Below are 23,376 nucleotides of genomic sequence, written 5' to 3' on the forward strand. Positions count from 1 at the left end.
ATTGAACTTTTTGGAACACATTTATCTTACAAGTGATTAGGATCCAAAATATATAAAGAACTCTTATGAATGAATAAGAAAAAATGGGAAAATGGCATGAACAGGCATCTCTCAGAAAACATGAAATTGCCCATCAACATATAAAAAGACTCAATCTCATTAGTAAACAGTATGATGCAAATTTAAAAAAAAAAGAACCTTAACCTAAATGTCATACCTTATACAAAAATTAAGTTAAAATTGATCATGGACTTAAATGTAAAATGTAAAACTACACAATTTTTAGAAAAAAACATAGGATACAATCTTTGGGATCTAGCACTAGGTAAAGAATTCTTAGAGATAACACTAAAAGCATAATCCATTAAAAAAAAAAAATCAGTAAACTGGACTTTTCCAAATTAAAAAACTTTTGCTCTATAAAATACCCTGTTAAGAGGATGAGAAAATAAGCTACAGACTGGGAGAAAATATTTGTAAACCAAAAACTTGACAAAAGACAAGTACTTAGAATATATAAACTACTTTCAAAACTCAACAGTAAAAAAAAAAAAAAAAAATCCAATTAGAAAATGGGCAAAAGATAGGAACAGATAATACATTAGCTATTACATTAATGCATATGCGATGTCACTACATACATACCAGAATGGCTGAAATTAAAAATCAGAGCACCAAATGCTGGCCAGGATTTGGAGAAGCTGGATCACTTGGATGCTGCTGGTGGGGATGTAGAATGCTAGACACACTGGAAAAGCTCAACAGTGCCCTTTAAAACTTAAATGTGCAATGACCATACAACCCATGAACTGTACTACTGGACATTTACCTCAGAAAAGAAAATCAATGTTTACACAAACATCTTTGATGAATGTTCACAGCAGCTTTTTTATTTATTTATTAACCAGAAACTAGGATCCACCTAGATGTCCTTAACTGGGACAATGAGCATGACACGGAATACCACACAGCCACCAAAACGGATGAACTTAGACATACGCAACAACCTGGATGAATCTCTAGAGCATTATGCTGAGAGAAGCCAATCCCAAATGGTCACCTACTGTATGATCCCATTTATATGACAATCTTAAAACAACAAAATTAGAGATGATGACAAACATTAGTGATGCCAGGAATTAAGAGATTGCAGCCAGGTGGGTGGGTTTGGCACTAAAAGGGTAGTTGGGGGGTGATCCTGGTAGTGGTGCGACAGTTCTGTCTGGATCATAATGGTGGACAAAGACACACAGATGGTACAGAACCCTACACCTCACACCTAGCGTCCAATCCCTGGCTTGATACTGTAGCCACTGAGGAAAACTGTAAAGGATACCTCTATCTTTGCAATTCCTATGAATCTGTTATCTCAAAATAAAAAGTTAAGAAAAAAAAGTAATAGTTCTAAATGCAAGCTGGTATCCTGGATTGGGTCCTGCAACTAAAAAAGGACATTGGAAAAATTGGTAAAATCCAAATAAGGTGTAATCCAGTTAATAGTTTTGTACTGATATTAATCCTTTAGCTTTGATAAAGGTACCAAGTGACATAAGATGTTAACATTAGGGGGCTGGATAAAGGGTATACGGAACTCTTGTGTCAATCTAAAATTATTAAAAAAAAAAAAATCCTGATGCTCAGATCAATTATATCCTCCCTGGGGTAGGCCCCAGGTATCTGTGCGTTTAATTTGCCAGGTGATCCTAAAGTTCTGGAGATGATTTTAAAGCAGCCAGTCCTCACGTGGCATCAGCAACAAGTTCTGCAGCTTCAAGCGGAACGCCATGTCTAGAAGCAGCACAGCTGCCCGCAGACCAGCACGAGGGCCGAGCTCCTCAGGCAGCGCCTCAGCCTCGTACAACTGTTTCTCACCTGGGATTCTGCCTTTGGAGAGTCCCCTGAGAATAGCTTCTAGTGAGCACGCCACTGTTATTTGGCCTTCATTCCCAGGAAGGACCCAAATTCCTTTGAAGAAGGTTCCAGAAACCCTCCTCCCTCCCTCCACATCCACCCTAAGATCTTAGGTCCCCATGGTGCCCCAGCCTGTACGCAGCTGCATGGTGGAAGGGACACAGAGGCAAACCAAGAAAAAAACGAATGTCTTCTTGTTCCCGCTTCTCTAAACCCCACAGTGAGGACCAGGAAAAAAGCAGAGCTTGAAATGTTCGAAAGAAACTCAGATTTGTGTTCTTTCTTTAAAGAAAGGAGACAGCGATTGACCTGGTCCTCATCCAACCCTTCCCCTTCCCCATTGTTGCTGTCCATGCACAGCGTGGCCATGTCCCTCACAGAGGTACAGGAGGGAAAGGTGATAGTCTCCTTGGGATGTGACGACCAAAGGACTACAGGCAACATAACGAGCACTTCCTCCCACACGTAACCTCTTATTAAAACAAGTGACAACACCGTTAGTGGCAACTCAGCAGGACAGGCAGAGGTGCAGTAGGAAGAGCAGGCCACCTCAGCCCCCAAAGGCCAGCTGGCACGCTCAGGGCTCTGGAAGGGGTCAGAAAAGCCACCTCCACAGGAGGGAACAGGGCTAGTGGCACAGACTTGTGGGGGATCGTGCTTCTAGGTTTGGCACACGGGACAGGGGTGTGCTTTGAAACACAGCACTGTCAGGGACACCACAAAGTTAACGTGGCCAAGGCCATGGGTGTGAACCCCCAGCCAGACTGGTGCCCCTGGCTGGCTCAGCGCTGCCGGCAGCAGAAGGCTGCGAGTTAGAAGCCAGGAGTGTGGGTCACAGCCACCTGAAGGCAGGAGTTGTGCACTCTCGTCACAACTTGGCCTCAAGAGGTACAGAGACACTGCACCATCAAAGGGAGAAAGCTAGGCCCAGGGACTAGAGAGGACGGTGGGCCTTTCACTCCCTTTGGAAGCAGGCTTGAGGGCTGTGCCTGAGTGAACCCCATATCCTGGAGGTCATGGACCTGCTGAAGGCTCCTGACATGACTCTGCTTCTGAGGATAACTCTCTGAGGATAGCCCAGGACCCGTATCTCTAAGGCCATCTAAAACGTGGCCTGGAGCAAGTATGGCCAGGCTGGCAGGAAACGACTCCTCTTCCTCGTTGGCTGGGCTCTCTCCATTCCCCATGTGCTGGTCTCATCTTCACACCTGGGGCCGCCTGGAAAGCAGGTAAAGTGCTAGGCTCCGCCCCAGGCTCTCCTCCGCCGGAAGGGCAGGCCTACTCTGGTTAGACCCTGGGGGAGGGAGGAGTTAATATCAGAGTTCGAGAGGTGTGACAGCACTCTTCAGCATATGCAGGAAGGGGCAGGTCTGGCAGAGAAGCCTCAAGAGGAACCGAGGCAGAGCGGGTCCAGTTCACTTAGGAAAATGGTCAGCCTGACCCCATGTCACATGACACACCACTGCGAGGGCAAGTGTCACCAAGAGGCAGGAAAGCGGGGGCCAGGAGTTCTGTCTGGGAAGGGGCTTTAGCCTCCAAGGCCATGCAGGTATTTCATGAGCCCTCCTGTCTTCTAGAGAAATGGAATGAATAGTGGCAAGAAGGGACAGGAAGGGCCCACACACCCCCGTGGAGAGATACCTCGCCCCTCCCAGCAGCTGACAGGCTAGGAAAGGAACACACAGAGGAAGTGAAGGGAGGATATTTACCTTGGGTGTTTTCTTAAAACAAAAAATGCTCACTAGTCCATAGTCAAATATCAACTGCAGTTTCCAAATGTGCCAAAGAGGGAAAGGTCTACTGGGAAGGCTGGAGAGAGCAGAGAGAGAGACGGGAGGAGACGAGCTATGGAGCCCAACCTGGCAGTCTCTGCCCGGCAGCATTATGGGGACAGATGCTGGCTTGGCACAAAGCCCAGGGCAGAGGCGCATGGACACCCTGCTTCCTGCTGCTCAGGACGTGAGGGCTGGGGGTGCATCCACCAGGGACCTTTCCCGGGAGGGACACCAGGCCATGAACGCTCCACGTGTAGGAGTCCCTGCCAGTCTCAAGTGGCAAGCCGGGGCAAAAAAACGTTTCTCTAAAGGGCCAATATTTTCAGGTTTTGCAGGTCACGTGGTCGCTCTGCCAACTCAGCTCCGTTGCTGCAGCTCAAAGGCAGCAACATGAACAAATGGGCAGGTCCCGTTAAACTGTTTTCAAGAACGGCCAGTGGGTCCGATCCAGTCCCTCATCCATTAGGCGTCAGTAGAGGCACTTCCTGCCAGTGACTCCCCACGCCCAAGCTGCCCAAGTGGTTCTGACCTGCACAACTGCAGCAGTGCTCCAGTGACATCTCCACGCAAGCAATGATACGAAGCTCGAAGCCCTCCAGGCTAACGAGGAAACCGCAGCGAGACCCCAGGGGCCGAGGCCAGGAGCCAAACGACAGGCCAATGACAGGCCGCATTTAGGGGAAACAGCCAACAGTATGGCTACAGGACGGGACGGTGACTGTTACAAAAGGAGAATGGCCCACAGCCGCCATAAATTACTCTCTAGAGCTGGGGTCCCCAAGCCTTGGGCCGTGGACCAGTACCAGTCCATGGTCTGTTAGGAACTGGGCCGCACAGCAAGAGGTGAGTGGTGGGGGAGCAAGCAAAGCTTCATTTGTATTTGCAGCCACTCCCCAGCGCTAGCATCACTGCCTCAGCTCTGCCTCAGATCACCAGGCATTAGATTCTCATAGAAGCACCGGTCCCTGGTGCCCAAAAGGATGGGGACTGCTGCCTTAGAGGACTGCCCAGTGAACAGCTGAAATCAAAAAAGGATTTTTAAGAACTGGGAATGGGACCAGAGATGAAACGAATAGAACACTATTATTCTTAGATTTGAATCTGTCCCCTGAACGTGACACACAGTCTGGGTAGCGGATGGAGCCAGGAAAGCACCCACATGAGAAAACCAAAATTGAGTCTCACATCAAAACGTCCTGGCTTTGGAAGCCCCTGTGGTAGGGTAGACCTCTGCACAAGGGGCATGCCACAGAGCCAGGGACCACCACAATGGTGCATATTAGCAGAACCAGCCCTGGGAAGTGGTGTGGATGTTCCTTCAGAAGCAGGACTGAAGCAGTGCACCCCATCCGGGACCCCTTTCCCAACCTCCAGAGACTGGGCCCTGCATGGGTTTCGGTCCCTCGTACCTGCACGTCATCTTCCAGAAAGTACCTTTCTACTATGAAAACACATGTATGGCCAGTGTGTGCCCAAGCAGCACTGTTCCCTGTGAGGCCTAGAGGCACAGGCTCCGAGCCAGTGCTGAGCCTGCCTCTCTGCTCCAGCCCTAACCTGGAAAGGGGGCAGGATGACAGTGCCCTCAGGCCTCAGGGAGTGTTCTCAGAAGAGCTGGAACACGCCAAGTGCAGCGCCTGGCGGAGAGCATGCTTGCTGAGTGCCTGTGCCCACAGCAGGGGAGGGCTGAACCTGTGGCCCACAGTTCCTCCAGTGCCTCTCTGAAGCCCACCCACTCCTCGGGACTGCTGAGCCCTGGAGTACCTCCAGCCCAGCCAAGGCACTCCATCACAGAAAAGAACCTTCTGAAATAACAAGGACAAGAAGGTGCCCAGACGGTGACGACTCCTTCCCAAAGCCCACTCTTCACAGGCACCTTATGCTAAGGGTGGGACTTGTCTTCCAACATGGTCTTGCTATCCACAGTAAGACCTGTGTAGGAACATGCTTTTGATGTACATGTGACCCGACCACACACCTCAGCAGGTGCCCTTCCAAGCTGGGATGGTGTCCACAGGCACCCACCTTCTAAGACAGGCCCAATGGTGACTCAAATCCTCTTCCAGGTGACCTAACCTTAAAAGGCCAAGAGAGCGTCTGAACTTCACCTTATTCCTGTTCAGCGACTATTCTCTAGTCAACCATCGTAACAGGCCCTTGAGAGAAAATGTTGAATTTCATACACTCCAGCACCCTCTGGCCACAGCTCAGTGTCATCTCAACTATTAAGAACAGTAAGGAGGAGGAAGGATAGGGAGAAGGGAGAGAGAAAGAACACAGGGCAGACAGCACAGGCATGTGTGCCAGCAGCAAGGACCGGCAAGGGCAAGCGACCTCCGGGCTGATGCGTGGGTGCAGCTCACCTCTGGCTTCGGCTGTCCTGTTGCTGAGGAGCCTGGCCTGGCTGCCTTAGACAACCTGGAGACCCGTGTCCTCTGGGGTCTGCGGCAGGTTCTGGGCTTGGGTAGCCAGGAGTGCGTTGAGGTACTGCAGCTGCGTGACCTGGAGAATAGACAGTGTTATGGGCAGGTGCAGCTCGTTAAGCCAGATGGCAAAGGGGAGGCAAAGGTCACACCCTCCTGCCCACAAGCACCTGAACCAGGTGGGAAAGTCAGACTCAGCAGGATGAGGATAAAGGGAGAGCCGTAAACTGGCTGAGGGCAGAGAGGAGCCATCAGCTCTAAGGCCTCAGAAGAAAACCAGGCACCCAGGACTGACTACCGGTGGGTGGAGGGACCTCTGGGGAGCCAAGGCCATCATTCTGCAGAGCAGGTTCAAGGTCTGCTCTGGGAAGTCTCAGATCCATCGGACTTCACTCTCAATCCACATAAGCTAGTGACCTGGCCCCTAAGGACACATAGTCTGGCCCCTGAGGACACAAAGCTGGTTAGAAGCCAGCAGCAATGAGCAGCCCAGACCATCACCTTGATGAACTGCAAGTCGGAGAGGGCCCTCACGGTGTAGTCAGGACAGTACGTGGATAAACAGGTGCCATCAGCTGGCTCGGGCTGCAGGTCATGGTAGAGGGGCTGCAGCGAGGACACTGGGGACTGGTGAACTGGCAAAAGGAACCACTAGTGATAAGGAGGCCATGCTAGGCGGTGGGCAGCCCCACCCTAGTGGGGACAATTGCAGTTTCTGAGACTGCCCACACGTCACCCTAGAGAGAGACTTTGCCAGGAACTGTGGTAACGTGGCAAACACACTCACCCCCCAGGGAAAGGCTTTACAGGGATGGAAGGCAGCAGCCAAGACGAGCCCCAAAACAAGCCGCCCTCCCCCATGCGTGGCCGAGAGGGGAAGAAGGCCAGCAGGCCCTGAAGCGGAGTGCCCTGCAGGGGGCGTGGGCACTGGAGGACAGGGCCGGACCCTGGCCCTGGAGCCCCAGCTTTCACCCCGACAAGGGGTCTGCAGCTCACCCGAGGACGGCACTGTCAGGGCAGACACGCCATAGTAGGTGAAGGCCCCGTTCTCGAACTTGAGGCCCTCCTTCCCAATCTCCACCTCCACCCTGCCCTGGGTGAGGGGAGACAGGCGCACACAGGTTACCCTTCCTCCCGTCCAGTTATGCGGGGCTCCCTCTCCCAGGCGCTCCCTTGTTTTCCAATCTGGCTCCCAGTCACCTGCAAGATGAGGATGAAGTAGTCCACCGGCCGACTGCGCTGGTACAGGTAATGGTGTGCAGCCAGGCGGTCATGCTCATCAAACATCACCTCCTGGCTAACGCTCGGGTGCCTCAGCAGGTGCAACAGGACCGTCTCGGAGACTCGCAGGGGGCTGAACACGTCCACCTCTGCCCACGGCAGAGAAGGGCCGTGTCCGCCAGGCCCACGGCAGCCTGTGTAACCACACCGACTCCCGATACCCATGGGCCTAGTCCCTTTCCCACCACAAGAGGACCGGGCAGCCACATGTACCCACAGGTGGCATTGGCCTGGCCCTGGCTCTTGGCCATCTGGCAGAAAGGAGCCGCCCCTCAGGTGACCCAAGTGTTCTGGAGTGTCTCTGCTGACAGGGCTGCAGGGAGCAGCACAGGCTCTCCCGAATGCTCTCCAGCTTACTGGGGACAAGAACACTCAGGCTCTGCCCTGGGGGTCCCTGGCCCACCGGACAGTGAGTAAGACAGCGGGCACAGGCTCACCAATCACCCTCACCTTGGGAAAGGAAGCGCTGGGTGGCTAAGAGCAGCTGAGGTGAGATCTTCACTTTGCACCCCTCGCCAGACTCCTTGAACAGGGAGCAGTCCTCCTTCCGCCTGGCAGGGGCACTCAAGGAGGCCGGCTTCTTCCTCACTGAGATGTCCCCTGGGGTGGCGAGCAGGAGGCCAGCTTAGGCACCAGCAGCCCTCCCACCAACACGACTAAACTAAGGGGCAGGTTGCCCGCCCCCCTCCACAGGCCCGGGGGTCCTAGGGCAGAGGCTCATCAGAGCCCCGGGGACATATCTTTGGCATGCTTCTTGGCTGGCGCTCAGCTGCCATCCACACACCATGATCCTGGTACCCAAAACAGAGGAGCAGTGGCCCACACTCCAAGTACACCCCAGAAGTACTGGAAGGGCAGGTGCCTCTCCCTGGAACTAGGTTATGCTGACACGCCATCAGAGCGCCAGTGACAACAGGCACTCTGGTCAATAAAAGACCACTCGCCTTGAAGGCAGGCACACTGGAGGGTCCCTAGTGCTGCACAGCAGCAGCTGAACTAAAGGTGCTGCATTGTGGACACATGCATGGACAAAGCGGTTCACTTGACAGCACAAGGGTGGGTGTCCCACTGTCCCAAGTGCCATGTGAGGCTCCCACTATCACGTGTGGGTTCTGTGTCCACCCTGCAGACCTCAGCCACTATCCTATGAAACATGCTTCTAAGACGACAGGCCCAGAACCACGTGCTGGGAAGGCCCTCTCGGCAGTGAAGAACGGGCTCTTTGACGGGATGCTTCCATAATGTACAGAAGCACCTAAGAAGCAACAGGAGTGAGGAGGAGACTGGGAAAGGTCATTAATGGGAAACAGGCGGAACCCTAAGTAGGCACTGGGGCCACCAGGGTGTCAGGCACAGGTGCGAGCACCCTGCCAGGAGCCAGACTCACGAGGGCCCTCCGACTCGTCCAGGATCTCCGACTTGATGACCTCCTCGATGACGTCCTCCAGGGTGACCAGCCCCAGGACCTCATAGAAGGGGTCCCCTTCACCCTCGTTGTTCACCTTCTGCACGATGGCCAGGTGGGACTTCCCTGGGGGAGGGGACGCGCATGTCGCAGCCTGCTGGGCCTCCCCCATGTTTCCTGGTCCAGTCTGGAACAAGCTCACCCAAGGGACAGACACTGACATTTGTGTTCCTACAAGGTGACACGCCCTGAGCACAACTCTTCCAGATTCTTACTGGTCTCACTTCACATGTGAGAAACTCAACCCCAGACCCTGCACTCACCTGCACAAGGCCACCGGTGGCAGAGCTGCAGTTAGGCCCCAGGCTGTGCAGCTCCAAGCAGAGACCCTGGCTTAGACAGACTGCGGGCCCAGGGTGCCGACTCCAGAAACACAGGCTTCCACGGTCCGGCAACTAAAGGGCCAAGGGTGCCCTCAGTCTGACTTTCCTAGGGCGGTATTCCCAATTATGAACTGCCTTTTACTTCCAGGTCACCCAGGGGAACAAAGATCAATGGTAGCCAGCTAGTCAGACGCAGGAATACCCCCACCTCTCCAGCAGTTATTTCTTCACTCGCTTGTTTAGTAAGGAAATGTAAACTTGAAAAAGCCCATTCCTCAGAGTGTTGGGGAATGTTGAAGAAAATTCGGCAATTTGCCCTGCTTAACTAAGTGCTCTTTATCTATAAAACGTTATACTTAGCCAAAAGAAACACAATGAAAGCTACACATGTAATTTAAAATTTTTGAGTACTTACATTAAAAAAAAACAAAAACAAGTGAAATTAATTCAAAATATATTGTAATTAACTCAGTATAGCCAAAATACCACTTGAACATGCAATTGCTATAAAACTGTTAATAGATGTTTTACTCTTCTGTAGCAAGTCTTTGAAGTTGGCTTTGTCTGCACCTACCAGGCCTGGACCTGCACCTGAAGGGGGTACTTGCTTCAAGAACTTTTGCTGAAGAAAAAATACAAGTTCCCTAATTCGTGTAGTCCTTCTCTACCACCTTGGGTTTAATAAGCGTTGCAGTTAGAAACGTCCTGTGGCAGGTGACACTCGCCTCAGTGCAGCCCTAGCAGTCAGCACACAATGCCCAAAAGTGGAAGGAAGGCAGGTATCAGGACTCAAAGATATTGCTGTATTGCTACTGCTATCACTAGACCACTGACCAGATGACAGAGAAAATAGGCTGTAACAGAATGAAAATATCACACTTACTGCACATCATCAAATCTCAGGTGCACAGACAGCCCGTTTGACCACAGGCTGGAACACGCACGGTGTGCAGTGCTCACCGTATGTCAGCTGCCCAGGGAGGTCCTTGGTTCTGACCTCACCGAGTCCCCCAATGACCCTCTGACACTTACAGCATCATCACTCCCATTTCAGAGTGTGCAGAGAAAATGTGACCACAGTTCAGTGATCCACCCAAGTACAAAACCAGACCCGAACATAGGCAGAGGACTCCGAGTCCATTCTCAACCCCCACTGAGAACAGACCAAGTCTTCACAGACCTTCCCTTCTCGGGACACACACAGGGCCCTTATCTTCTAGAGGATGCCCTAATATCCTCAGACAAAAATTAAAGGTGGAAATGGCCACGTCGCGTTGTCTCTCTTTTCCAGTGGGGACACTGGAGAAAGAACCACCTATTGCAGCTAAGGCAGAGGTGCTGAATGGGGACGTAGCAGCACTCCCAGACGCTTCCGCCCCTTAGTATTTGTCTTGGGAATGGCTCCATCTCTACAAGGGCCACAGCATGCCACATGACACAGACGTGTCAGGAGGCTACGACATAACACACGATTCTGGCCAGCACTCCGCTCAGATTCCAGAACCAAAGCCCGGGACCCCAGATGGCCATATAGGGGCACACAGGACCCATTTCAGCTCCCTCTGCCAGAAAGCTAGTCACTTTGGTAGGCTACCTACATAATGGACTGAATCCTCCCTTGCCTTCACACTTCTATGAAACAGGCACAAATTTCTCAGTGAACTGCCACACGAAAGACCCCTGAAAACAGTGGCCATGTGATTTCATCTCAAGACAGAATGTTTGATGGGCCCCAAAGGCAGTAATGAGCAAGGGAGCTGGAGGGATAAAGTTTGTCATCTGATGAGATAAAATGCTCTGAAAATGTGAAGCCCCGCTGGCAGGCTGCCAACACAGTGGCTGCAGGCTCTCAGAACCACAGAGGCAGGTGGTGCATCTCAACAACATCAACCAGAAAGCCCTAGAAAGCTCTATGGAATTAATTTCAGCTAGTTAAGAGGCCAAGGGTCCTCATCAATTATATGGACACTAGAGGGCATTTCCAGAATGCCTAGTTTCTTAGGATGTTCTTAAAACTGCAGTTGAAGTTTAAATTACTCTGCTTTCTCTTTTGTTTTTTAAAGCAACTGTCTACATCTGTCCTATAAGAAAACAGGTTGCTAACATTCCCCTCACCAGGTCTGACCTTTAGAGATGTGGTTTCTGACAATGAACCAGAACACAAGTGGCTTAAAGTAGAGACTGACAACTCACCCACCCCAAGCCCTCCTCTGGCTGGATGTCCTTGAATTGACTCATGAAGGATTAACAGAGAAAGCAGGAGTTGATGGCTCTAAAGAAAACACAGTTACTTACCACAGCTCCAAAGTACTCACTCTTCCTGGTAACGTTCACATAAAATAATTGGTGTCACCTTAAGTCTGCACAAGGACTAAGGGTGCCTCACTGGAGAAGGCGGCCATAATGTCCAGCAGACACTTCTGGACCTCACAGTCACAGTAAGGCAGCTATGGGCTAGCATCATGCTGCATGGTTCTCCACAGCTGGATGGCCATGTCAAGCACAGGTGAGGCTTCTCACCTGGTGGAAAGTCTACCCCGGTGCCAACTCCACTAGCTCCTCTTTCAACACCCATTTAATCCCACCCCTTCCTATCCCAGCCTTGGCTCTCCAGCTACTCTGTCATCTGTGTATCTCATGCCTTTCACTACACCATTTCACACTACGGCATCCAATCTGTTCTCACAAATGACAGGGTACCCTGCTTGCTGGAACCTGATGATACAACACTGGCCTTGTCTCCTGGTCACCCTCTTTGCCTTGGTAAGTAGTCTCTTCCCCTGGCTTCCAGAATGTTCCAAGCTGCTGGCTCTCCTTAGCAGGCCTCTCCTCTGCACCCTCCCCCAGGACCTGCTTATGATGCCCCATGGGTTTAGGCTTTCCACTCCCCTCGTGTGGTAGAGGGACCACGTCTACACCCAAGACCAGACTTTCACCTCCACTCTGGTTCTTCGCTTCCAATTCTGTCCCTCGGTCTCCGCCTGGAGCCACCACACAGACTCCAAGGTCCAGGACAAGCCCAGCCCTCTTCCCTGCCGGGCTTCACCTCAAGGAAGGAAGAAACTCAGACTGCTTTCCCAGCTCTTCCCAAGCCCCTCAACCAACCATGAACCCTCCCAATTCCACCCCAAAAGGCCCTCTTGGGTCTCCCCTCCAAGATCCTGTGCATCACTTGGCCTGCCATTCTCTCCTGTGTACCCCAAACCACAGGTCTCCAATCTGTCAGTGCTGCTCCACTCACAGGCATCACTCCAGTGTTAAGTCCAGCCCTTCCAGGGTCTCAAGCTGGGAGGCAGCAGGGCCAGATGTAATGAACCCTCCCTTGCTTACTCCAGGCCCAGCACTGTTGGCCCCTAGGCCAGCACAGCCCCAGAGACTACAGTGGCCCAGATGGAGTACTTACCACCAGGAGAGCCAAAAACGGCACTTTCTGGAGAGCCCAGAAGCACTCAAGAGATTCCCTGGCAGAGTTGTCCAGAGGTAGTAGTCTACTAGCCAATTTGAGGAGTCAGCACAGTAGAAAGTTAGAGAGGCTAATTTTGCAACACCCAAACCTCAGGAAAAATTAGAAAAAAAAGTTTGAAAACCGACTCAAGGGCAGGACAGTGGATTAGTGGTTACCGGAGAGAAGGGGCAAAGAGGGACGGTAGATAGGGGTAAAGGGTGTCAAATATTTGGTGGTGGAAGGAAATTTGACTTTGGGTGCTGGACACAAGATGCAACACACATATGACATATTATTAAATTGTACACTTGAAATCTATTTGATTTTATTAACTAATGTCACCCCAATAATTTTAACTTAAAAAAAAAGCCAAAAAACTGAAACAACCCAAATGTTCCTCAACTGATGAATGAACAAACAAAATGTGGTACATCAAAAAAAAGAAAAAAGAAAAAGAACTTTGAAAACCACTAGTATCTGGAACACAGTTCATGCAGACATCACCCCAAAGTCTTGCTCAGAAAGTACCTACCTCCCTGGTGGGCTTTGGGGCCAGGAAACCTCACAGCTGCCGAGAAGGTCAGGCTTTGCTCACCTCCTGGCTACATATGTTATGCAGCCTTTGGGGTCAAGCCCACCAAGAATTCTGGGCTGTCCCTCCATGCCCATCCTGCAGTTCAGGTCTGATAAGTATGGCTGGAGACCCAGGAAAGCCAAGCTCTGGGGAGCATGCCCAAGCCTAACCACACAAAGGACTGCAGAGGAAGCCACACCTTCACGCTTGGAGTGTGGGTCTGTTTTATCTGCAACCTCAGAGTTGCTCAGGTACAGCAAGGTAAAAGAAGATGATGAAAAATGTGGAGTGAAGGGAGAACCTGAGAGACCTTACTCAAGGTTAAAAAGGGGAAGTTAAAAAAAGGAGAAACCAAATTAGCATCCATTAAGTTGCTTTTGGCAAAATCAAAGTGGAAGTTTCTTGCACATCTGTATTTTCGAATTGCTCCCTTTTCTGCCATCAGGAAGGCATCAGCCCATCAGCGACCTTAATGACCTGAAAACATCACAGGTCCTGCTTATCTGACAGTACAGGCATCCCTCCTCCAACTGAGCTTCACAGCTGTCGCGTTTTTCAGAAATTAAAGCCAAGACTTTCTTCTAGCAAAAAGTATAGGACTCGTATTATTGCTGTGGTACAGTACCCAAGCCCCACTACCCGAGGTCACCTAATAGCATCCAGGCATCAAGGGACTACACTCTTTTCCGTGTTCTTTTAGTTTCTATCAAAGAGTTTAGACGTGCTACAAAGTCCACAAAAAATGACCCGGAGAGGAAAAGGGCTGGAAGTTGGAGCTTAGTGGACATATCTCCCTGAACTAAGGGCCTTCCAGAGAAAAAGTTTATTTACAGCACTGTGCCCACCCTCTAAACGATAGCCTTTAAATGACACTTCGGAAAGTCATTCAGAACTACAAGGCTATCTTCTTTAAAAAGACATTTAGAGGTCTTACTGCCCTCTAGAGGGCTGGAACCCTCTCCCTGAGGCTTCCTTAACCCCCACCCCTTTTCTAGCGGAGCGCGCAGGCCTTCGAGTCCGCTCCACGATTCCCGAACATTACCTCGCTTGAACTCCTCGAGAACTGCGTCCAGCTTGGTGTCGTTGAAGACGAAGTGGAGCGGGTGGTTGTAGAAACGGGTGATGGTGCTGAGGGGTGTGCAGTCCTCGGGGTCCACAAAGGCCAAGTCCTTGAGGTAGAGCATGTCCACAATGTTGGAGCGCTCCTCCTCGTACACGGGTATGCGCGTATGGCCACTCTGCATGATGCTGGCCAGGACACCGAAGTCCAGCACGGTGCCGGCGTCCAGCATGAAGCAGTCCTCGAGAGGCGTGAGCACATCCTCCACCGTCCGGCAGCGCAACACGCCCTTGCTGAGGTCACTGTAGGGATCGCCGCAGCCGCGCGCCAGCTCCAGCACGCGCTCGCGCAGCCGCCCGGGCCGCGACGCCAGCTCCAGCAGCTGCCCCACCGGCAAGGCCACGGGGAGAGTGAGCAGCACGGCCAAGCGGCTTAGCGCCAGCGCGCGCGGAGCCAGAGCCAGGGTCCAGCGCCCGCTCACCGTGGCCGGCAGCACCTCAGCTACCAAGAATGCGAGCCCCGCACTGCCCAGCACGGCGGGCACGGAGCGCTCGGCCACCGCGCGGTACAGCAACACTGCCAGCCCCGCCTGCGCCAGACTAGCCAGCAGCAACAGCGCGCCCAGGGCGCAGCACGCCCAGCGCCGCGACGGCTCCAGGCGTCGCGCTGCCGCGCGCTCCTCTTCCGAGCCATTCTCGCGCAGAATCTGCAGCTCCGCGGGCGCCAGCGCCAAAGCACTCAGCTGCAAGCCCCGTGCCAGCGCCGCGAGCGCCAGCAGCCCCGCCGCCCCTAAGCCCAGCGCCCAAGGCGGCACCGCCTCCGACGTCACGGCCGCCGCTGCGCCGCACGGCTCCCCGCGCACGACCTCGGCGCGCAGGCGCAGCAACGTGCGCCACTCGTTCGCGGGGGCCGTCATCTCCCCAGCCGCCGCACCGCCCGGCTCCCCGCGTACTGCCAGCAGTGCCGAGTACGGGCGCTCGGTCTCTGCGCGCAGGCGCAACAGCGCGCGCCACTCGCCCGTCTGGGCCGCTGCAGCCGACCCGCCCTCGGGGCAGCCCGCCCCCTCCGGGGCTGCCCAGGACCAGGAACTGTTGGCGAAGCCCGAACCGAAGAGGCGCAGGCGGAAGGTAACCTCGGGCGCGGCCAGCACCTGCCCCCAGCGCGCCCACGCCGTGCCCGCAGTGCCGGCCTGCTCCAGGCAGACGCCCAGCACTCTTGGGTCCGGTGCCGCCTCCCCGGCCGTGTGGCCCAGGCAGAGCGCGGCCATCACGCAACCCAGCAGCCCTGCCGCCGCCGCCGCCATCGCCCGCCGCCCTCTCTTGGCCTCCGCGCAGCCTACCTCCGCCTCCACCGGCCAATCGGCGCCGGCCTCGCGTCCCCTCCTCCAATGGGCGGTGCGCGAGGGCGGGCCCAGGCCGTTAGGCTGCGCCGGCGCGTAAACAAGTGGCGCGGTCCGGGGCGGCCGGGGGCGGGCCTCGCGCTCGGAGAAGGCGGGGCCAGGAGTCGGGGCGTGCAGCAGCTGGCGGAGGTCTCAATGGGAGGGCGGCATGCCGCTTTCTGAGGCAAGGCCTGGCTATCAACGGCCTCGAGGCAGGACAGCTGAAGGGAGAACCGGGACTGAGCATCGGGAAGCTAAGGTTCCATTCCGTAGGATGTCGTGAGGGAGTCTGTCCCCGCTGCAGGTCCGGGCACGGGGACACTGCCCCTGGAGGGAAGGACGGAAACGCGCGCCATCACTACGCCCCCGGACCCTCGCAGCTACTTCATGTCATTATTTTCCAGGAGAAAAGTGAAGCGTGAGTCGGCACGGAAGTTGACTTCCAGCGCGACCTGCCTTCTACTCCCTCATCCCCCAGCCCCTTTCAGAGACCTGTCAGAAATGCCTAGATCTGCCCCTGCACTTCACCGCTTCCCGGGTCTCAGGCTCCCAGGGAAAATGACCTGTAACTCATTGTGTTGCGGAAACCTTTGGACACTCACTCGGAGCGACTGGGTCACACCGACAATCTTCTGGACTGTCGTGCCTCGGACCTGAATGAAGTGCAGGGTGAAGGGGTCACGAGTACTTTCCTGCTAAGCAGAAGCCTCGCCCATTGATACCTCACCGGCTTTTTTCCAGTCCCTTGGTTAGTCACAGCATCAATGGAGACACTTGCCATTTGACCTTCATGTCCCTCTACCCTCCCTGGGCCATTTTCCTTACTAGTCATCTGGTTCAATACAGTTACTTCCATATTATATTTAAATACTTGAGTTTCAAACCCATAGGTATTGTGACTTCACTAATTCCTGCTTCTTTCTAGTCTGCAAATGTTACTTCCTCCAGCTGGCCTTTCTCGACCCTCTTGACTAAGTTGGGCCAAGGTTCTGGGGGGGCAGTAGATCCAGTACTTACCTTACATAGTAAGACCCATCACCCATTCATTCAACAGGCATGGAATTTACGAAGTCCTGTTCCAAAGCTGGGACTATGTGGGAATAAGAAAGTCCCTGCCCTCCTGGAGCTTAGGTTCCGGTATGGGGACAATGGGAAATACACAAATCATGTTTTAACATCTGGCAGTAAGTGCTATGGAGAAAAACAAGATGGGGATTGGAGCCGTGCTGTTTTATGTGAGGTGACTGGGGAAGGCTTCTCCAAGGACGCAACAGCAAATCAAAGGGGTCCTTGTGTGACTCCCTTAGGAGCTTTGCCTCAGTAAACTCATTGTGGGGTTGGTAGCATGTGGTATGCAGCAGAGTAAGCATGGAATAGGTGGGTGGATGAGATTGACCCTTCCCACCTATACACCCATTTTTCATTTGTTATTCCTTTCATCAGGAATGTCCTCTACCTACTCAAGTACCTCTTCAAACATTGCCCCCAGTATATCTCTGTTAAGCCTGGCTGGCGTGAGCCCCTGGCCTCAGCACATGCAAGCACAAGCTGCGGCCAAGGCATCTATGGGCACCGCAGCAGTGGATGCAATGAGGTTACTTCTAGGCTCTTCAGTGGATAAGTGCTCCCACTTTGGACAAAAAGGTAACTGTGTTACAAAACAGTTGGGTCCTGCTTTTGAATCAAGCTTTCTCCTTCAGTCCCCAGAGAGGGGGATCAGCCTTTCCAACTGCCTCCTCCAGCACCTGCAGGCAGGAGGCCTTGTGCTGTTCAGCTTACATGATCCCCATCTGTGGCACCTGAGTACATTGGCCCTGTATGTCTAGCAGCTCCTATGACGACAGCCTTGATTCTATGTACTTTGTAAACTGCATTTCTGCTTCCTTTTTACTGCTCAACAGTCCTAGAATACTTGTCCCTTGCCCTGACACAGGTGATAGCCAACCACAGCCATGTCTATCTCTGTGACAGGTACCAAATATTAACAAATAGGCAAACTGCGGACTCACCAAAATTTCATATTTCATTTTTTATTACCAATCAAAAATAAATTCCATATATTGTTTAGCAAATATTGTTTTGTGACAAAAGACACAAGAGTCATAACAACAAAACTCCCCGAGAGTCAAACTCATAACAATGCCAAAATAAATCACAAAAATATACAAATTAAAATCTTATGCAAAATAAATATGAGTTATTTGCTATGGTGGCTGTGCCTTGCCTACTCACCTGGAGGCCAACTGCGAAGGTCCCCCTTACGTGGGAACCTCCACAGAGATGGGCTAAGCCCAGGAACCAAAGGTTGGAATAGGAAGTGAAAAACTGCACGGGGGTAATATCTGGAAATAATTACGACCCTCTGCAAGAAGTGATTATAAGTAGGGAAAGGAGGGAGGGGCGGGGAGGTCCTTGATAGTGACTGTGTGTGCGGAGAGGTAGCTGTGGGCGTATACACACCCGTCCTTTTACTTCACACACACGAACCCAGTTCAGGCCGATGTGCTGGGCCCTACCTGGCACTCAGGTCTCAGGAACAGTCCGTGCAGGCTCAGGAAGCAAGCTGTTCCTGTAGGAAATTAAGGAGTCCCGCTAACAGGGTATAAGGGCCTGGTGTCTGAGAACCCATGGGTATCACCACTTTCTCTTTAGACTTTCCGCAATAAACTGTGACTGGCCAGGGGCAGGCATACTTGGTGCAAGGCAGTTCCTGGTTCCCAGACAGGATTCTCCAGGCACCTGAATTCAGTGCAGAGCACTTGGGGTGACAGAACTCACTGGCTGGGGAAAGGAGTGAAGGAGTGAAGAAACGATCCTCAGCGAAAAGTCCGGAGGCTCAGCAGGAAGAGCCTCCATCACCTGATCCCGGACCCTAGCAACTGTTCTGCCCAACAAAGGCCCCCAATGACCTTGGTCCCACAGCCTCCCAGAGGTGGGGGGCCTGGAGCATGCAGCAGGGCCTGATTCAGCCCATCCAGCACCGCCAGCTTCAGCACAGGCCAGGATGACAACCTGCTCTAGGGTTATGCCATGGGGGAAACAGGGCTGCCAGTTATGTGCCTCTAGGGTAGAAGCCTTTCCTGCGTTCTCGAAGTGTGCAGACAGGGCGGGTAAGCCTCAGCCACAGAGGAAAGGGCATGAAGAACCTGCTTAGGTTAGCTCCTGCATGTCCTCAGTCCTCAATCCCCAAGAGGCCTTGGGGTTTTAGATTAGAAGTAGGGAGTCTAGAAAGCAGAGTTTGTGGCTTGGGGATTGAGAATAGACTTTGGCTGTGGGGTGGGAAAGGGCAGTATTACCTGCTAACAACGCCCATGACCAGGTTCCCTCCTGGCACTGAAAGAGTACCACAGACAAGTCATCTCTAATGGAGATGCTGTCCCCACCCAGGTGGACCTTTGGTAAAGTGAGGGCAGCCTGGGGAACAGGGCAAGCAGTCTGAAAGGTGGGACACCCTGCGTGATACTTTAGTCAACTCCATTACAAGGTGGAACTGTCCAAAGGGGCAGGTAAGAGGCGACCCAATGGAAACAGTTGAGAGTCATCAATGGCCCCAACTCACCAGAAGAGCCCACCAGCAGAGTTCTCGGAAATTCCTGGATCCAATGAGTGACTGGAGCAGACGTACTGCTCTGTAGCCAGGAGTGTCAAGTCCCTGATCCCAGTCCCCAGAGTCCCTTGGCCTCGGCGACATCAGACGAGCCTGCGTGCATGTTGGGCACTTGTTCTCAGTGCTATTTGGTTCTGTGCTTCCTGGGAAGGGCAGTCTTCCTCCCAAGAGAAAACCTGCCTCCAGCGGTCCTCTGGAACCTGTCTCTGGAGGACGGTGAGGACAAGTGGACTCCCTGAGTCGGGACACAGCCAGGTCGTGGCTGGGCGCAGATTATGGCTATTGCTTCTGGGGTGAGAAACCCTACCCCTTTTAAAGTTTTTGTGGAAAAAATAATTTTTTAAAAATAAATTCCTTAACCCTGTCTTCCCTTCCCCAAATGATATTTAAAAAGAGGAGCAATCAGCCTCATTCAGAGTCTCCAGTAGAGCACGGCCCTCTCTGGGGGCAGCCGCCATCAAGCGAGCTGCTCACAGGTCCCCAGTGGAGACTGGCACCCCCGCAGGCTGGGGGCCACCTGGCCACTCAGACAGGCTACCTGCACCCCATCTGGTCTGACGGGCTCCCTGTCTTTGGGTGGGCCCACTGGGGCAGCCCCCGCGGAGCTGGCGGGGGGCCCCGGGCCCTCCTGTCAGATGGCGCTCTCGGGGGAAGCTCTGTGCAGCATGGCATTGTGCTCATTCAGGAGGGCTGTGGTCTCGTCCACCACCGGCAGCTCTGGCTTTTCCGCCCGGCTCTCCGTGCAGACGGTGCACCCATCCAGGGCGAACTGAGGGCAGTTCTCCATCCGCGAGGCCAGCAGCCCATTCTGGTACTGCTGCCGGGTGATCTGCAAGAGGTGTGCAGGTCACAGAGGGCTGGAGCAGGTGGAGAGCAGGGGTCAGGGCTGGGGACATGCCGGCGGCTGGTGCACTTACCTTAATGTACTGCAGGTCTGTGAGTGCCCGGACACTGAAGTCAGACACGTACTGGCCCAGTGCCGAGCCGCCCAGCTGGTTGCTGCTACTGGCCAAGGGCGCGGTGCTGGTGAGGTCGGTGCGCTCCGGGTAACTGAGGGAGGCCGAGCGGCTCAGGGGGCTGGGGTGTGATGGTGAGCGGTCTGCAGGGGAGAGTGCTATCAGGCCCCGAGCCACCCTGCTGCCCTTACAGCCTCCTGTCCAGCCGTGTCCCGTGGATGCCCAGGGCTGTAGCCCTGACAGGCAACAGGAGCCCTTCCCAGGAACAAGCAGGTTCGACCACATCAGAGCAAACGAGTTAGTTTCTTTAGCAGGGCTATGCGATAAGTATGAAAACACCTATCGAAACACAAACAGAACTGGAAGACACAGGATGTTTACAGCTACAAAAGCCCTCATTTCCCCAACAACTGGTCAGTCGGGCAGCACAGCGGTTTCTCCCGCAGCAGATGGAACAGCTCATCACTGAACACAAACTGTGTAAATTACAGTTTGCATTCACACACAGCTCTCAACACAACACTCTGCCTACATCTGAAAGGCTCGTAAGAGATCAAACGTATGTCTGCATAGAACCCATTCAGCACGGTCTACTCCACCCACCTGTATCTGCTGAGCCCCCGATAGCCTGGCAGGGGGACGGAGCAGCAGGGTCCCCCTCCCAGGAACCTAGAGGCCCTGGAACTGCACGCTTCCCACTCCAGTTGGTCCTAGTCCCCCTCCCAGGAAGCAAAGCCTGGACAGGGTGGCAGCACCTCTTCCCATCACCAGTGGCAGCGCAGGCCTCCATTCTGTGGACTAACCAGGAAGGGAATGACATAACCTCAAATGGGGAAGGAAAGCAGCACGCTCCTCGTTTTGAAAAAGGAACTGCACTCATCACTGTGCATCACTAGTTCTGATTTTTGAGGACACTTATAAAACGATGATACCCACAGAGGAGTTAATTATGAAGGTACAGCTGCCTTGTTTAAACAAACAGGAAGTGGACTAAGCTGATTTCTTAGTTAACTGCTAACTTTCTAACTAATGACTAAGTTAGCTCAGTGAAGAGAGCAAACATCTGGTGACCGAGTGACCAACAGAGCTATAACCAGGTCAGATGAATCAGTAACAGGACATCTTTGGGCTTCATTCAGAAAACTAGGAAAACACAGCCTGGATTTCTACGGTCTGGCAGTGTACAAACATCAGAGGGTCATGCATTCTACCCCGAGTAACACCTCTGATGGAGTTCTGGAAAAAAACACTAGAGATATCACTTAATATTTCACATTAATTATCTGGATGATGGACTGCTTTTAATTAATGCTTGTTAACATACCAGAAAAATAAAATTAATTTAAAACCAACACAAATTAGTGACATGGCCTAATAAAAATAGAGGCCCCCAAAAGAAACACACCAAAATATTAAGTATTATCTCTGAATAATGAAATGATGAGGCTTCCTAATTTTCTTAAGACTTTTTTCTACTTCCCAATTTTCTAAATAAGCTATAGCACTTAATGATAAAAACAAATAATATATGTAACAAAAACTAGGAGTTTTTGACTTTGTAATTTTAAATTTGAAGAAATATTCTAAGGATATAATCTTACACACAGAAAGAGTTTTTCACCAAGAGCTTTACATCGTGGCGTGACTTAGGATATAGACCCCCATGAATAAGGGGGATAATGAAGGCACATCTGCTTGGTCAAACTAACTAACTAGAAAACTTAGAGAAAAGCACCTCTGGTAAAAGTGCCACGATCCAAACTACATATGCGTGACTCCTGGCCTTCTGTGAATGCAGAGCAAGTGTGGGAGAGGGAGAAGGAGGTGAGGCAGTAGCTAATGAGGGCAAACGGTCCCTCTGTGCTCATCAGACATCCCAATTCCAAGGCCACACTGGCTTGCCACTTCCCATCACAGCCCAAAGCTGGGTGTTTGAAAGGGACCAGTGGCTTCTAAGTCACTTTTTAACCTTTTTTTAGAAGAGGATCAACAGCAAAGTGTGATTTGGTACAGTTAAGAAGGAAAAACCCAGCTGTAGGAATATAAGATGGGAAACAGAGGGCTGAGGCGCTGGGTTTTCAGGATGTGGGGTCTCAGACACTCTTCTACGTCACACACTGAGATGGGACCTCACACTTGTCTGCTCTCAACCTCCTCTCAGCTCGCCAGGCCAGCACCCCCGCACCTTCTGCTGCCTCGGAACACAGGGCTGGGGTTTCTCGAACTGAATGAGTGTGGCCAGCATAGTTGCCACCAGTCCTGGGACAGGACTCAGGAGTGTGACATTCCCAAGGCCAGAAACAGCATATGGCATTTGGCCTTTTCCTAAATACTTTGACTGGAATTTTACATTACAGTTACAATAAAGAAAAAACAGATAATAACTGAGCTCTAACTAAACATTTATCAAGTCCCTCACTATTCCCGACGAGTCTAAGAGGTGGACATGTGCACGGTTCCCATCTCACATGAAGAAACTAAGACTTAAGGAGGGAAAGGCAGCCCCTAGAATGACCGAGCTAGCGACTGTGGGCTATCACATGGCCCGGCCACTGCCCCCCCGCCCGCAGATACCAGCAGCCACAGGGTGAGAAGCAAAGCATGTGAGGAAAGGTGGAAAGGTTTGTAGAGAAAACTGATGAGAAAGGAAGTCACCACAGTGAGGTCTGTGAGTGAGGTCTTGATCAGGGGGATGAACAGCTTGGCCAGGCTAGGAGCAACCCTCCATCCCAGCCTATTATCTGCAAGTGTGTGTGCATGTACATGTGCCTGTGTGTTGTTTGTGTACACATGCATGTGTGGTGTGTGCGCGCGCGCGCACACACACACACACACACACACACGTGTCTTCTCAAGAACCTTTAGGGAAGCCCTTCTAGGACCAAGGCAAAGCCATCAGTAATTGCGCCGCAGGCTAGGCTGGCTTACAAGTGTGAACAGGTAGGGAGCCCCAGTGCCTGTTGGGACGGGTTAATAATGCAGCTGTGATGTGTGGGCTCAGGCAACAGGTGGCAGTGCAAACTCTCCCAGCCATGCCACGTTACCTGAGAGCCAGGAGAGCAGGGAGGTCCGCTTACCAGGCAGACCCCCGGCCTGGGTTGAAGGCACTGGAGCAAAAGAGGAAACGGTCAGCGATGGATGGGCTCCTGGTCAGGATGCAGGACATGGAGCCAGAAGGAGA

General features: G+C 52.5%; 2 protein-coding genes and 1 long non-coding RNA gene across 12 annotated transcripts in view; 1 reads left to right on the plus strand and 2 right to left on the minus strand.

Annotated features, from left to right (window-relative positions):
- Window positions 1-863: 863 nt before the first annotated feature.
- CNNM3 (cyclin and CBS domain divalent metal cation transport mediator 3) lies at window positions 864-15,634 on the minus strand. 9 transcript variants are annotated; one of them, XM_039872516.1, is made up of 8 exons: window positions 14,237-15,602; window positions 8,775-9,023; window positions 7,838-7,987; window positions 7,307-7,476; window positions 7,103-7,199; window positions 6,608-6,741; window positions 6,047-6,185; window positions 864-3,129 (listed from the first exon to the last, which is right to left on the minus strand). In XM_039872516.1, exons 1-7 carry the CDS (start codon window positions 15,555-15,557, stop codon window positions 6,093-6,095), a joined length of 2,214 nt encoding a protein of 737 aa, XP_039728450.1. In that variant the 5' UTR covers window positions 15,558-15,602; the 3' UTR covers window positions 864-3,129; window positions 6,047-6,092. The 9 variants fall into 9 exon arrangements, with proteins under 9 accessions (XP_039728450.1, XP_039728449.1, XP_039728452.1 ...); XM_039872515.1 differs by having other exon boundaries at window positions 864-3,205; window positions 14,237-15,600; XM_039872518.1 differs by having other exon boundaries at window positions 864-3,205; window positions 8,775-8,918; window positions 14,237-15,597.
- LOC120610247 (uncharacterized) lies at window positions 15,243-17,812 on the plus strand. Its single transcript, XR_005654892.1, has 3 exons — window positions 15,243-15,381; window positions 16,037-16,380; window positions 17,076-17,812. It is a non-coding gene; the product is annotated as an uncharacterized LOC120610247 (long non-coding RNA).
- CNNM4 (cyclin and CBS domain divalent metal cation transport mediator 4) overlaps window positions 17,647-23,376 on the minus strand; it is a 28,940-nt gene continuing 23,210 nt past the window's right edge. The window contains exons 6-8 of one of the 2 annotated variants that reach the window (XM_039872513.1): window positions 23,240-23,302; window positions 20,157-20,338; window positions 17,647-20,068 (exon numbers count right to left, since the gene is read on the minus strand). In XM_039872513.1, the coding sequence (XP_039728447.1) occupies window positions 19,871-20,068; window positions 20,157-20,338; window positions 23,240-23,302 (443 nt within the window). In that variant the 3' untranslated portion in view covers window positions 17,647-19,870. The remainder of the gene's footprint in view (window positions 20,069-20,156; window positions 20,339-23,239; window positions 23,303-23,376) is intronic. The other variant, XM_039872514.1, reaches the window with a different exon arrangement.

Source organism: Pteropus medius, unplaced genomic scaffold (genome assembly GCF_902729225.1).
Source record: "Pteropus medius unplaced genomic scaffold, Ma_sr-lr_union100, whole genome shotgun sequence".
Classification (NCBI taxonomy): Eukaryota; Metazoa; Chordata; class Mammalia; order Chiroptera; family Pteropodidae; genus Pteropus; species Pteropus medius.